This window comes from Aythya ferina (genome assembly GCF_964211825.1).
Source record: "Aythya ferina genome assembly, chromosome: 25".
NCBI classification, from domain to species: domain Eukaryota; kingdom Metazoa; phylum Chordata; class Aves; order Anseriformes; family Anatidae; genus Aythya; species Aythya ferina.
This window is the reverse complement of record NC_140323.1, coordinates 2,293,469-2,304,453: the sequence shown is the minus strand read 5'-3', so window position 1 is coordinate 2,304,453 and position 10,985 is coordinate 2,293,469. Positions and strand designations below refer to the sequence as shown.

General features: G+C 50.2%; 1 protein-coding gene and 1 long non-coding RNA gene across 2 annotated transcripts; one reads left to right on the top strand and one right to left on the bottom strand.

Moving 5' to 3' along the window:
- The first annotated feature begins 133 nt into the window (after positions 1-133).
- Positions 134-1,358, top strand: LOC311423567. Its single transcript, XR_014685741.1, has 2 exons — positions 134-454; positions 1,106-1,358. It is a non-coding gene; the product is annotated as an uncharacterized lncRNA (long non-coding RNA).
- Positions 1,359-2,033: 675 nt separating this feature from the next.
- On the bottom strand, positions 2,034-9,992 carry RAB29 (RAB29, member RAS oncogene family). The gene is made up of 5 exons (XM_084497719.1): positions 9,835-9,992; positions 8,809-8,880; positions 7,395-7,576; positions 6,197-6,318; positions 2,034-5,520 (listed from the first exon to the last, which is right to left on the bottom strand). The coding sequence occupies exons 1-5, from the start codon at positions 9,956-9,958 to the stop codon at positions 5,403-5,405; spliced, it is 618 nt and encodes a 205-aa protein (XP_084353845.1). The 5' UTR covers positions 9,959-9,992; the 3' UTR covers positions 2,034-5,402.
- Between the last annotated feature and the right edge of the window lie 993 nt (positions 9,993-10,985).

Below are 10,985 nucleotides of genomic sequence, written 5' to 3'. Positions count from 1 at the left end.
GCCGCCGCCTCTCTCTCAGCCCCCTCAGGGGGGAGCCGCCGGAGCCGCCGCCGTGCGTGGGCCGCGCGCCCCCGCCCCGCTCCCCGCCGCCGCCCGGCCCGGCCCCGCCGCCGCTCGCCGCTCCCCCCCGCAAAATGGTCGCGTTCGCACCGCCGAGAGGATGCGAGCGGGGGGGGGGGGCGGCTCAGCCTACCCCGCTGGCACCGCCTCCTCCGCCGCTCATTGGCCGCCCGCGCGGCCCCGCCGCTCGCTATTGGTTAGTTCGAACCATCACGGCCCGGAGGCCCCGCCCCTCCGGTCGCCGCGGGGAGGGGGGCGAGGACGCCCCACACGCTCAAGCTGCTGTGAGCCGCGCGGCGGGACCGCCGGCAGATTCGACACCGGCTCCGCCGCTCCGCCTCCTCGCGTTTCCCCCGCTCCTCCTCCTCACCGCCCCGCCTCTCCTCCGCCGCAAGTAACCCGTCCCGATTTTTCTTTTCTTTTCTTTTCTTTTATTTATATATATTTATATATATATATAATTTATTTTTTTTTCGCGGCGGGGTGGGATCGGCAGATTCGCCGCGCGGGGAGGGGAGGGGAGGGGGGGGTGGTTTTGGAGGGAAAACGCGGGGAGGCGCCGCGCCGCCCCTCAGCGCCACGGGGCCGGGCCCCGGGACCCCCCCTCGCCTCAGGACCGGCTCCGAGACCCCCTTTCACCTCAGGGCCCGGCCCCGAGCCCCTTCATCGCCTCCCAAACGGGCCCACGGAGCCCGAAATCCCCTCAGGGCCCGGCCCCGAGCCCCCCACCCCCCTCGCCTCACGCCGCCCCTGAGGCGATGCGGGGCCGGGCGCAGTTTAGGCAGCGAGGTTAGAGCAAGGCGGCGGCCCCTTTGTCATGGCAGCCTGCCCGAGGGAGGGAGGGATGCTCACCGCCAGGCTGCCACGGGCACCTCCTGCCCCGGGGCAGCGGGACACAAAATCGCCTCCCCTCAGGGCCTGAGGCGGTTCCCAGGCCGTGTGTGAGGCAGGGGGGTGCGGGGAGGCTGCTGGGCTTCGCTCCGACGTCGCCTTGCCGCTTTGGGAGTGTGCCGAAGTGTGAAGTTCTTATTTTTCTTGTTTTCAGCAAGCGTGGATTTCATTAGCGGCGTTGATGGCGTTTGCAGCACCACGTTTGCCCGCGCCCATCAGCAGATCCAACAAACACGCACAACTTATGTAAAATACAAGAAAGTCCATGGAAGGTTTGGGGTTCCTCACACTTCTAATCCCCTAGAAATCCGTAATTACTCATTATGATTAATAAGAGCTGCTTTTTGCCATGGCAAAATAAAACATAACTCCACTGCCCGTGAACATGGCAGCTTTGGGAACAGCAACGTGCTTTTGCACTTCAGTGTTTACAGAGACTTATTCCTGTTTCACTACAAACAGCACATTAAAACATTTTATTAGATCTGGGGTTATCTGAGAAGACTGGTGTTACACTAGAAACATGGTCAGCTTTTACCTAATCCTAGGAGTAATTTGAGTTCATTTAGTGCCTTTCCCGAGCTTAATTTGTCCCCTTTGGAATTAGTGCCATTTTTCTGATCAATTCAGATGTGCCCTGTCCTTCGTGCAAGTCAATACTCATGAAAATCAAGCTGATCAGGAAAGAAAGAGAGGCATTCAGAGCAACTGCCTGCCCGCATAGCCAGCCTCAAAATGCACTGTGTGAATTAATGAGCCATAAGGAGGAAGGCGTATTAACAGACAGCCACATCAAGGAATTCTTTTCTTTCTCCTCTTAGCTGGATATATTGGATTAAAAGCCACTATGATTGACTCACAGATGCAAAAGTTTTGCATACTTATGTCCCACTTGTAGGTCAATCAGACTACAATAATCAGAACAGAAAGATGTTTCAGTGAAAAGGATCTAATTTGTTTTGCTGGCAGCACAGAGCAGTTCACATTGTATGCTTTATCCATCTCCTGGTATTGACAGCAATATTGTTTTTGTGTTGGACTCCTGAACCCATTTCTTTGGAAAACAACAACTACTACACGAGCAATGTCGAACTTGTTTTATTTCAAACTCCTGCAACAGTGCATTAGTTACTGATTGATATGGAGAAAACCTCCCAGCAGTTTCTTCTCTTTATATAAACACGATAACACTGCAACTTTACAGTAATCAGAACCCTGTCTCTAAAATACTTGTGCATAACTGCGAACTGTTTAAAAAAAAAGCTCAATTTCAATATTGCCAACTTGTTTCTGAACTGTAGTCTCCCCTCATGATTTCAAATTCTATTACAGTAAAAATTCCTTGCTCTGTTGACCCATGGATTGCTGTCATCAACATATTAAATACAAAGCTAAACTAATGTTTTTGAGTCTCATGACTGCAAATTAGTTACAGAAATGAGAAACAACATGTGGAAGGGAATGAAATAGGTACAGTTGGTCCAGAGTCTCATAAAGAGCACAAAGTCAAAGAAGGCACTACAGAAAGGAAAAATCAAGCGTCATTTTAAAAACAAGTTGTTCCTAACAGACTATAAAGACTACGCTTTTCTGCATCATATTGAAAGATCAAGTTTTTATGAATCAGATTTAACTTTGTTTAAAATATCTCTCCAAAAATGAGCTTCTATCAAGCTGACTTTTTGGTTGTTTTAAAAATGTGTTATTTCAACCAGCACAAGCTGGGCAGAACCAATCTCACAGGTAAGCATTCTTCACAAATTAACGCAGCAAAAAAAAACATGTTTAGGTGGGGCTTTTGAATCAGTTTGTTTTACGAGACTGAATCAAGGGTTGGTTTGTTGTTTCTTTTTAAGTACCTTATGTGCCACAGAGCAAACTGAAAAAAAAACAAACACACATCTGCACAGTAAAATCGTTTTCCTGTCTGTGTTTTTGTACCGATCTCGAGTAACGACTGTTTCTGTTGTGCAGGCTTGGTTTTCTACACTTACTTGTCTGCTGTGTCTATTAAGATGTTAACAAGCAGTGTGGGAAAAAAAACAAACAAACCGCCAAGGCATACACTGGTACCAGAAATCTCTGGGCCCAGCAGAAATTATTATAATAAAAGAAAATCATAAAAGCTCTTCCTTTGGCTTTTTGCTTGTTTCTGAGAGGCACTTCTGAAAAATTAAGAGGTCCAGATACTAAAGAGAAACTGGTATGTAAAAAAATGGTATACAAAAGGTATAAATAAGGCATTTTAACCCATGTTATAAAATTCCTGTTCATTTCCAAGCTTTTACTGACTTGACTGGTTGGTTGGTCCTGAGCAGAGACTTCCACTCTGTCTCAATTTCTTCATCCGTTAAGGCAGCTCCTACACTTGACCTCTTTGCTCAAACACTTTGAGGTGCACATAGAGAAATCAATAAATAACACACGAATACTAACAGCTTCATGACGTATCTTAGACCCTTTTCTCCGTATTTCGTAGAGGACTAAAAATACTGATAGGATGATTAAAAATATCATTTTTTTTCTTTTACCTAGTATGTTTAGGCAGTAGAATTCAACTAGAGTTCAATTTTGTTGCTAACCAGTTCTACACATTTCATATATTTCTACAGTGAATCCAGTGGCACAGGAAAAGGTAAGTTTAAGTGCTTATGAAGCTGAATTTGTCAATTTTTGCACAACAGAATCCTACCCCAGCTACTTTAGCTTTTAATAAAATAGTCAGAACACAACATTAGGCCTAAATTTCATAGCCCTTACTGTTTACCTGTCCTTCTCAAGTCCAGATAACAAAAACTCAGCATTCTTTTGTGCCTAGTGAAGGTAATCGGTTCCTGTTCTTACTGTCCTCTCCCTCCATAGATTGTATAGAGTAAGAAAAGACGGACAGGAGTACCTTGCCAAAGAAAATCAGTCCTAAATTAGCGTGAATCAGAACAAACCGTTTTCAAATTGTGCTCTGGAAGGAAAGTCTTCCAATATTTTCCTCTCTCAGCACTCTGCTTATTTAAACTGCTAGGGAAGGGAAAACATTATTGAAGAGCACTTGTTTAAATCCTAACCCAAAACCCAGGCAAGACAATTCTGTGGCATAGCACTCTTACATAAAGTGCATACAATGCTACGTAACAACAGCCTTGCAGACTGAGGTTCCTAATAACTCCTCTAAGATAACTATCTAGAGTGCTTTTACCCATTTTTGTTGTTGTTGTTGTTGGCCAGAACCGTTCTCAACAACAGCAAATACCTAGGGGACGTGCTAGGAAAAGCAGGCATCAAAAGGCAAGTAGGGAGCAGGTCTCTTCATTTCCTTTTGCCCTGCAAAGTCTTCTCCTTCGCTTCCCCTTTGGACCACTAAAAACAGCAGGTGGGCTTTCAGAGAGCTGTGTTTCCAGCACCATCCCTGCTACCAAACTCACTCATCGCTACAGAATAATTGTGGGAAGGCAATTCATCAGCAATTGCAAAGCTATTCGAGATTGTAGGATACAGGGTGTTCTAAAAGTGAAAAGAACTGTTGTTCTGTCATACAAAGGAGTTTACAACCTATTCCTCATTCAGCTCTCAGTGCCCTAATAAAGTGGCAGCAGAACAGAATACGTAGGATTGTGCTGGACAGAGGGTGAGGGAGAATGAACGAACAGAAGGCAACCGGGCAATTCTTGGCACAAAGTCGGGGTCTGTGCTCTACGCCTCCCGGTCAGTGTACACGTGAGCAAGGGCCGTGCTGTATGAATTCTCGATTCGCACACCGGTTATTTTTACAAGGCTGGTAAAGTGGGACACAGTCATAACCCACAGCTGGCTTCACATCTTAAGGACAGTTGGTGACAAGGCTGGGGTGCGTCGGTCTCTCCGCGACGTGCCAGCACAGGTCCATGGTTCCGCAGCACGAAGTAAGGAGTTTGCTGCAGTCCCACACTGGGGATCCACGGGCACAGAGAGACCGCGTGAGCATCGTGTGCATGACATAAAGGGCACTGTGAGGCTTTGGAGTGGTGCCACTGTGTATGGTGGGTGCGGGCTGTGGGGAACAAAAGGTGCAGTGATATTAAAAATAGACTTTCCACATCCTTCATCCTGCCCGGGACAGGTCGTCACATGTGAGAAGATGAAGATAAGTGCTCGAAACATAAAAAGTATTAATCCAAGCCATGTGCTCGAACACAGGCTGTGCTACATGACTAGCAGCAGAGCTTCCAGTCGCTGCTGCACGAAAAGAAAGGAATCCTGTTCTCAGCCTTCTTCCACTTCTCACTCCCAGTCATTGCAGCAATGCTTTACCGAGCATGAATATACACTAAGGAGAAGACAGTTCACTACCATGTTAAAAAAAAAAAAAAAAAAAAAAAAAAAAGTGAGAGCTGCTTTGAAAAAAATAAAATAAAAAATACAAAAAAGAATAAAAGGACATTGCTGCTAGACCCAAGCAGATGGTGTAGTCAGTGCACCTAACAGCAAGCCCAGCTTGGTGGGGATGCCTCCTTTATGTTAATGTAATCCCCGCTCCCAGAAGCAGAGGAACTTCCATCACGGGTGGACGAAGACATCATCTTTTCAATCAGGACTCTAGAAGACAAACACACGTGACTTTGGTTATTTATACAAGTATATATGCTTGTATATATACAAGCAGCATTGGGCCACACAGTTTTGAGGCAATACAAAAAATAAAATAGAATAAAATAAAGAGAAATAACTCCTCCTAGGAGAACACACAATTCCAGAACTTGAAGGACTGAAGAGTGAGGTTAAGGAGCCTGATCCGCACTGACAGCAGCTCCACTGCCATTTCCTGGCAGCACCAGGAGGCTGCAGTGACCATAATTGAGGCCTGAGGACTGGGACACCACAACCAGTTACCTACCTGAGGTACGGTGTGAATGCCCAGCGCTGCTGCCTCTCACCTTTCAGAACAAGCAAAATCCTCTCTTGGATTAGTGCATCACAAAAGAATTTCTAATATATTTGCACCAGAAGCCCCATCCTCCTGGAAGAAGGCAGCACATGGGAAAAACCCATCCCTGGTACCGATTAAAGCATTTCTGTTCCCAAAAGCATGCCGGAGCTTAACCAGGGACAGAAGAACTTCTGACCTTTTAGAATTCAGTTTCCCTCCAGGAGATTTACTTGCGAGTTATTGCTGCCATTTGTTACTGCCTGACAGCATCTCCCCTCACCTCAGATGGCGGTGTCTGAGAGAGGGAATTAACTCTTGAGATGCTCCACGAGGCATTGTGCCTACCTCATGGACTCATTAATGTTCTTGTTTTCCTTGACAGACGTCTCCACCCAGCCAGAAAAGCCGTTTTCTTTGCTGAAGCGATCCACTTCTTCTCTCGTCACTGCCCACGGGGAAAGGTCACACTGCAAAAGGAGAGTCAGACATTTTAAGTTTCAGCCTTTTAATTTTTAAGCTGGGAGGGGAACCTCTCCCCTCACCCCAGCAGTGCCTGTGTGGAGGCAGCAGGAGGGCTCAGCCCCGCGCATCTCCGAGATCACAATCTGAGCGTTCCTAGGGCAAGGTTCTTAATGGGATGTTGCAAGCAGCAGTACATTTATCTCATCTCAGATGCTGCCACACCTCAGCCAAGCACGCATGGAATGGAGGTTCCTCCAGAACAGGACAAGAAAACACTGTCACTCATCCAAAATCTGCCAGGCCTAGCAGCACCAAGGGGATTTTAGTGCTGTGGTGCCACCGAGGCAATCCCATGGATGTCAGTGGGCAGCACGAAGAGTGAGGAAACCTGTCCCAGGGGAGCTTGTGTTGGTGGGAGTGCAGCCCGTGCAGTCACACGGCTTCATGCAGGCACAAACGTTACTGTAAAATTGCTATCGCAGTTCATTGCTTGTGAAGAAGTGGAGAAGAAAAGCCATTCTCCCGCCCACCTTGCATGTTTTTGATTCGTCTCCAATTTTAGACTCTCTCAAAGCAGGCAAGTCTCAAACTGAATCTGGGAATGGCTGCTGAGCCAACGCTGGCACGCGAGGAACAGAAAGGTACTTTTTAAATTAATGAGAAATAAATCACTGAAAGACAGCACCCATTCTGTACGGTGAAACCTGACACTGCACCCAAAGGAAAAGTAGCCATCCCTGTGGCAGCTCAAGTTCCTCCCACAAAAATTCCCCAGGCAAGTTAAAGACCAAGAAAGCAGAAGAAAAGCTTTCAGTGCCCAAGGTACTGATCTCTAGCTCCAGCAGCAAAAGAAGCATCCTAGGACAAAGCAGGTGTTAACACCTCCTAAGTGCCATCCAGCCTTAGGTCCTACCACCCTCCTAGGTAAAGAAAGAAAATTCCAAAGACATTAAGGAAAGGATTAAAAAGCCCACAGGCTGTGGTACAGCACAGGGCAAGGCTTAGCAGTGGAGGCATCTCCTGCAGCTGGGAAAGCCCAAGTACAGGTGTACACACACAGAGCGTGTCTCGAGCTGCTCACTTTGTTAGCCAGCAGCAGGCAGGGCACGGGGCTCCCGTCTGGCAGCATCAGCTTGCTGTCCAGGTCCTGCTTCCACTTCTGGCTGTTGCTGAAGGTGCTGACGTTGGTGACATCGAACATGATGATGCAGGCGGACGCCTCCCTGTAGTACAGCCGCGTCATTGACGTGAAGCGTTCCTGCCCTTCAGGATCAAAAGGAAAAGAAAAATCCCCCCAGAAGTTACCGTTTTTTAGATTTATTCATGTAAATTGCCTGCCCATGAGGGTACCGCATTTCCTCAGCTGACATCGTCTACCTCCACTACATAATGAGGATACAGGCACTGAGATGCATCCTGCCTCGGTGCCTCAGCAGTGCAGGGAACTGGGACAAACTGAGAGCTCCTAACCCCGACCCAGCCACTCAGGTGTCCCAGAAATGTTCTGCCCGACTCCCAGTGTAACAATTTATATTAAAATTTCACATCCCCTGGATGCGCAGCCCCTGGATGAGGGTGGCCGCTCTGCCTTCCAAATCTTAAACGCCTTTTGGGGACTGCAATCGAAATCAGTTTCTTGCTGCAATCCTCTTGCAGCAAACTTCTCCTTCCTGTTTTCTTTTTAGAGATTCCTGACGCGCACGCCTGAACGGCGAAAAAGCAGGCACGCACAGCCCCGTTTTCCTTGCCACCCTGCATCCAGAGGTGCCATTTTCGAGCCCCTACGGCACTGACCTGGCCTTTACCCTCCGGCACTAGGGCAGCTGAGGATGGCTGAGCGGGCTGCACGGCTGGCCCACCCCAAAAGCCCCCCAAAGATGCCCCACTGCTGACCCAGGCCGGCCACCCTGGCTCAGCACGGCGTCCTGTTTCCATGACTGCTGCTCGCTGGGCTCTGCTGCTCCAGGGGGGACGCCTGTTCCCAAGGAAACCCCCAGCCCTGCTCGCACAGGTCACTGAGCAGTCAGGGAGCGACTGCCCGGGCCCCTCTGGTTCTGGCAGCGAAACCGGAGTGACTTCAGTGGGGTTACACACGCTGAGACGTGGGAATTGGGCCTGGCTGCCACACCACAAATCAGAATTTGCACACCAGACTCGGAGCTGGGAGGTTATGCATTTGGTTACAGATCAGCTCTCCCCCCATTCATCTGCTGTGCCTTTGCAATTGCAAAGAAAGGCTTGATAGAATTTATCCCCTGTGCTGCTGTGTTCTTTGCAGATGAGTTTTTGGTTAAATATTAAAACTACTGCTGCAAACTAGAGACAGCACTGCAAACCAGGACAGTCCTGTCCCTTGAATCCATGGGCTTTTAGGATTTATGTTTGCAGCAGACTCCTACTGGAGGAATATAATAATAATAACAATAAATAAAAAAGCCAAGCACTCAAGAGCTTTCAATTGACTCCTGAACAGCTTTGTGGTTCATGTGACATACCTGCAATGTCCCAGAGCTGAAGTCGCACTGTCTCTGACTCTGACCACTGGACCACCTTCAGAGCAAAATCCACTGGAGAACCCCCCAAAAAGAAAGGAAAGCTCATTAGGGGCATTCTGCACTGCAGGGCTTGTTCCTCCACAGCCTCTTGCCACCTCCCAGTGTCACTGTCCCAGTTGTGGCAGCTCGCACTGGACCAGCAGGAGTTTTAAGTGAAAGAATCAGAGCTAACCATGCACCATGCCCTCTTTTAAAATTCATAATCTTACAGGAAACTCAGAAAAACACCAGTGAAATGCTGGATTTGTGGCAGTTGTCTGTTTTTTCTGTACTGCCTAAACCATTCAGCTGCTGATAGATACGTGGAGCCCGGCGTTTCCTTCCCGTGTGCTGCTCACCACAACCTGCAGCTCATCCTTAAACACAGAGAGCAGAAAGGCTCCTGACAGTACCGGGTCCACCACTAAGCCATGTCCCTTGGTGCCACGTCCACGCACCCCTGAAACACCCTCTGGGTTGGGGGTGCCACCAGCACCCCAGGCAGCCTGTCCCAGTGCCTTTCTGCCAGGAAATTCTTCTGACACCCACACTAAACCTCCCCTGGCACAACCTGAGGCCGTTACCTCGCATCCTATCTCCTGTCAGCTGAGAAAAGAGCCTGCCCTGTCACTGCAGCCTCCCTGCAGGCAGCTGTAGGAGTGACATGCTCTGCCCTCAGCCTCCAGCCCAAATACCCCCAGCCCCCCAGCCCCACTCCCCGCTCTCCTTTCCCAGCAGCTTCTCTCCCTGCACTCTGAACACATCCCAGCCCCTCAGCATCCTCCCCGCAGCCCGGGGCCCGGAGCCAAACACAGGACACATTCCATGAGGGCCCCATTGCGCTTTATAGAGGCCAAATCTCCAGGATAGACCAAGCAGGAGGTGGTGGGGAGCCCGCAGGGAGGCTGTGGGGCTCCCCCATCCTCTGCCGCCTCAGCCCCCGACCCCAGGGTGCCGGCTCCTGGCTGCGGGCCCCCCGGGGCTCACCTCCCACGGTGGATTTGTAGTGCCGGTTGAAGCTGTCGTTGGCGTAGCGCTGCACCAGCGACGTCTTCCCCACCGTGGCGTCCCCCACCACCAGCACCTTGAACATGCGGTCGCGGTGCCCCATCGCCGGCCCCGCAGCCGCCCGCTGCGATCATGTGAGGGTCAGGTGGCGGCGGCGGAACAGCTACCGGCCGCGGGGCTGCCGGGACGTGTAGTCCGTGGCACCCGGCCTTGCCACCATGCAGGCCTGTGGCTGCTTCTCCCCCCTGGGACTGAACCCCCTCTTGCCCCCCCAAGGGTCCTCTTTGCAACCAAACAGCCCCAAGGGGACCCTCGGAGATCAGCTGAGCGCTTTGGGGCCAGGCAGTTAAAGTGTTTTAATGAGGGCTCTGTCTGTTAATGAGGCGGGGGCTGATGGCAGCCAGCAGCACCCGGCCGCCCTCACCATGAGGAATTGCTGCTGGTTGCTCAGGCTGAGGCTGCCCTGGTGCAGCTCCGAGCCGTTCCCCCACATCCTGCACTGCTGAGCCCGGTGCCTCTGCTTCCCCTGTCAGGAAGCCGCAGAGATCCCCCACTGCTTTCCTCCCCCACTGCTTTCCTTTTCCCCAGCTAAGCAGGAAAAGGATCCATCCCCACAGGGAGACCCAGGCAACCGCCCCGTGCCTGAATACCCTAATATTTGGGGCATGGGGAAGCAGGGCCCAGGTCCCAGCACAGTCCTGTCCAGGCACAGCCCCACGGGGGATTGCTCCACACCAACAAAGAGCAAATCCCACACCTGGGGGGCAGGCAGAGCCCTCTTAGTGCCACCAGCTCCCGCAGAGCCAGGGGCTGCTTAACACACCCCCAAATCACACAGAAGCCCCGTGCCCTGCTCGCCTTAACCCAGGTGCAGGCAAGGAGCCCCCGGGGACCAAAAGCTGGAAACTGGAGAGAAAATGTTCGTGTATACGTAAGAATTGTACTCAAACAGCTGATTACGCCTTTTCATACACCTTAACAGATGCTTACACCTTTTAAGGGAAAACTTTAAACCTGAGAAGCAAGAGGCAGTTTTCTACGTTTCCCTTGGGGATAGCGTACTCTTCTGTATTTTGCTTCTATACAAACACTTCAAACTTTTAAAGTCCCGTTGTCAGTCACACAACCAA

Coding starts and splice junctions, on each gene's coding strand:
- RAB29 (XM_084497719.1), bottom strand. CDS start 9,958: ATGGGGCACCGCGACCGCATGTTCAAGGTGCTGGTGGTGGGGGACGCC. Junction 7,577..8,808: donor TCAGCTCTGGGACATTGCAG/GTATGTCACATG, acceptor TTGATCCTGAAG/GGCAGGAACGCTTCACGTCA. Junction 5,521..6,196: donor AACATTAATGAGTCCATGAG/GTAGGCACAATG, acceptor TTTGTCTTCTAG/AGTCCTGATTGAAAAGATGA.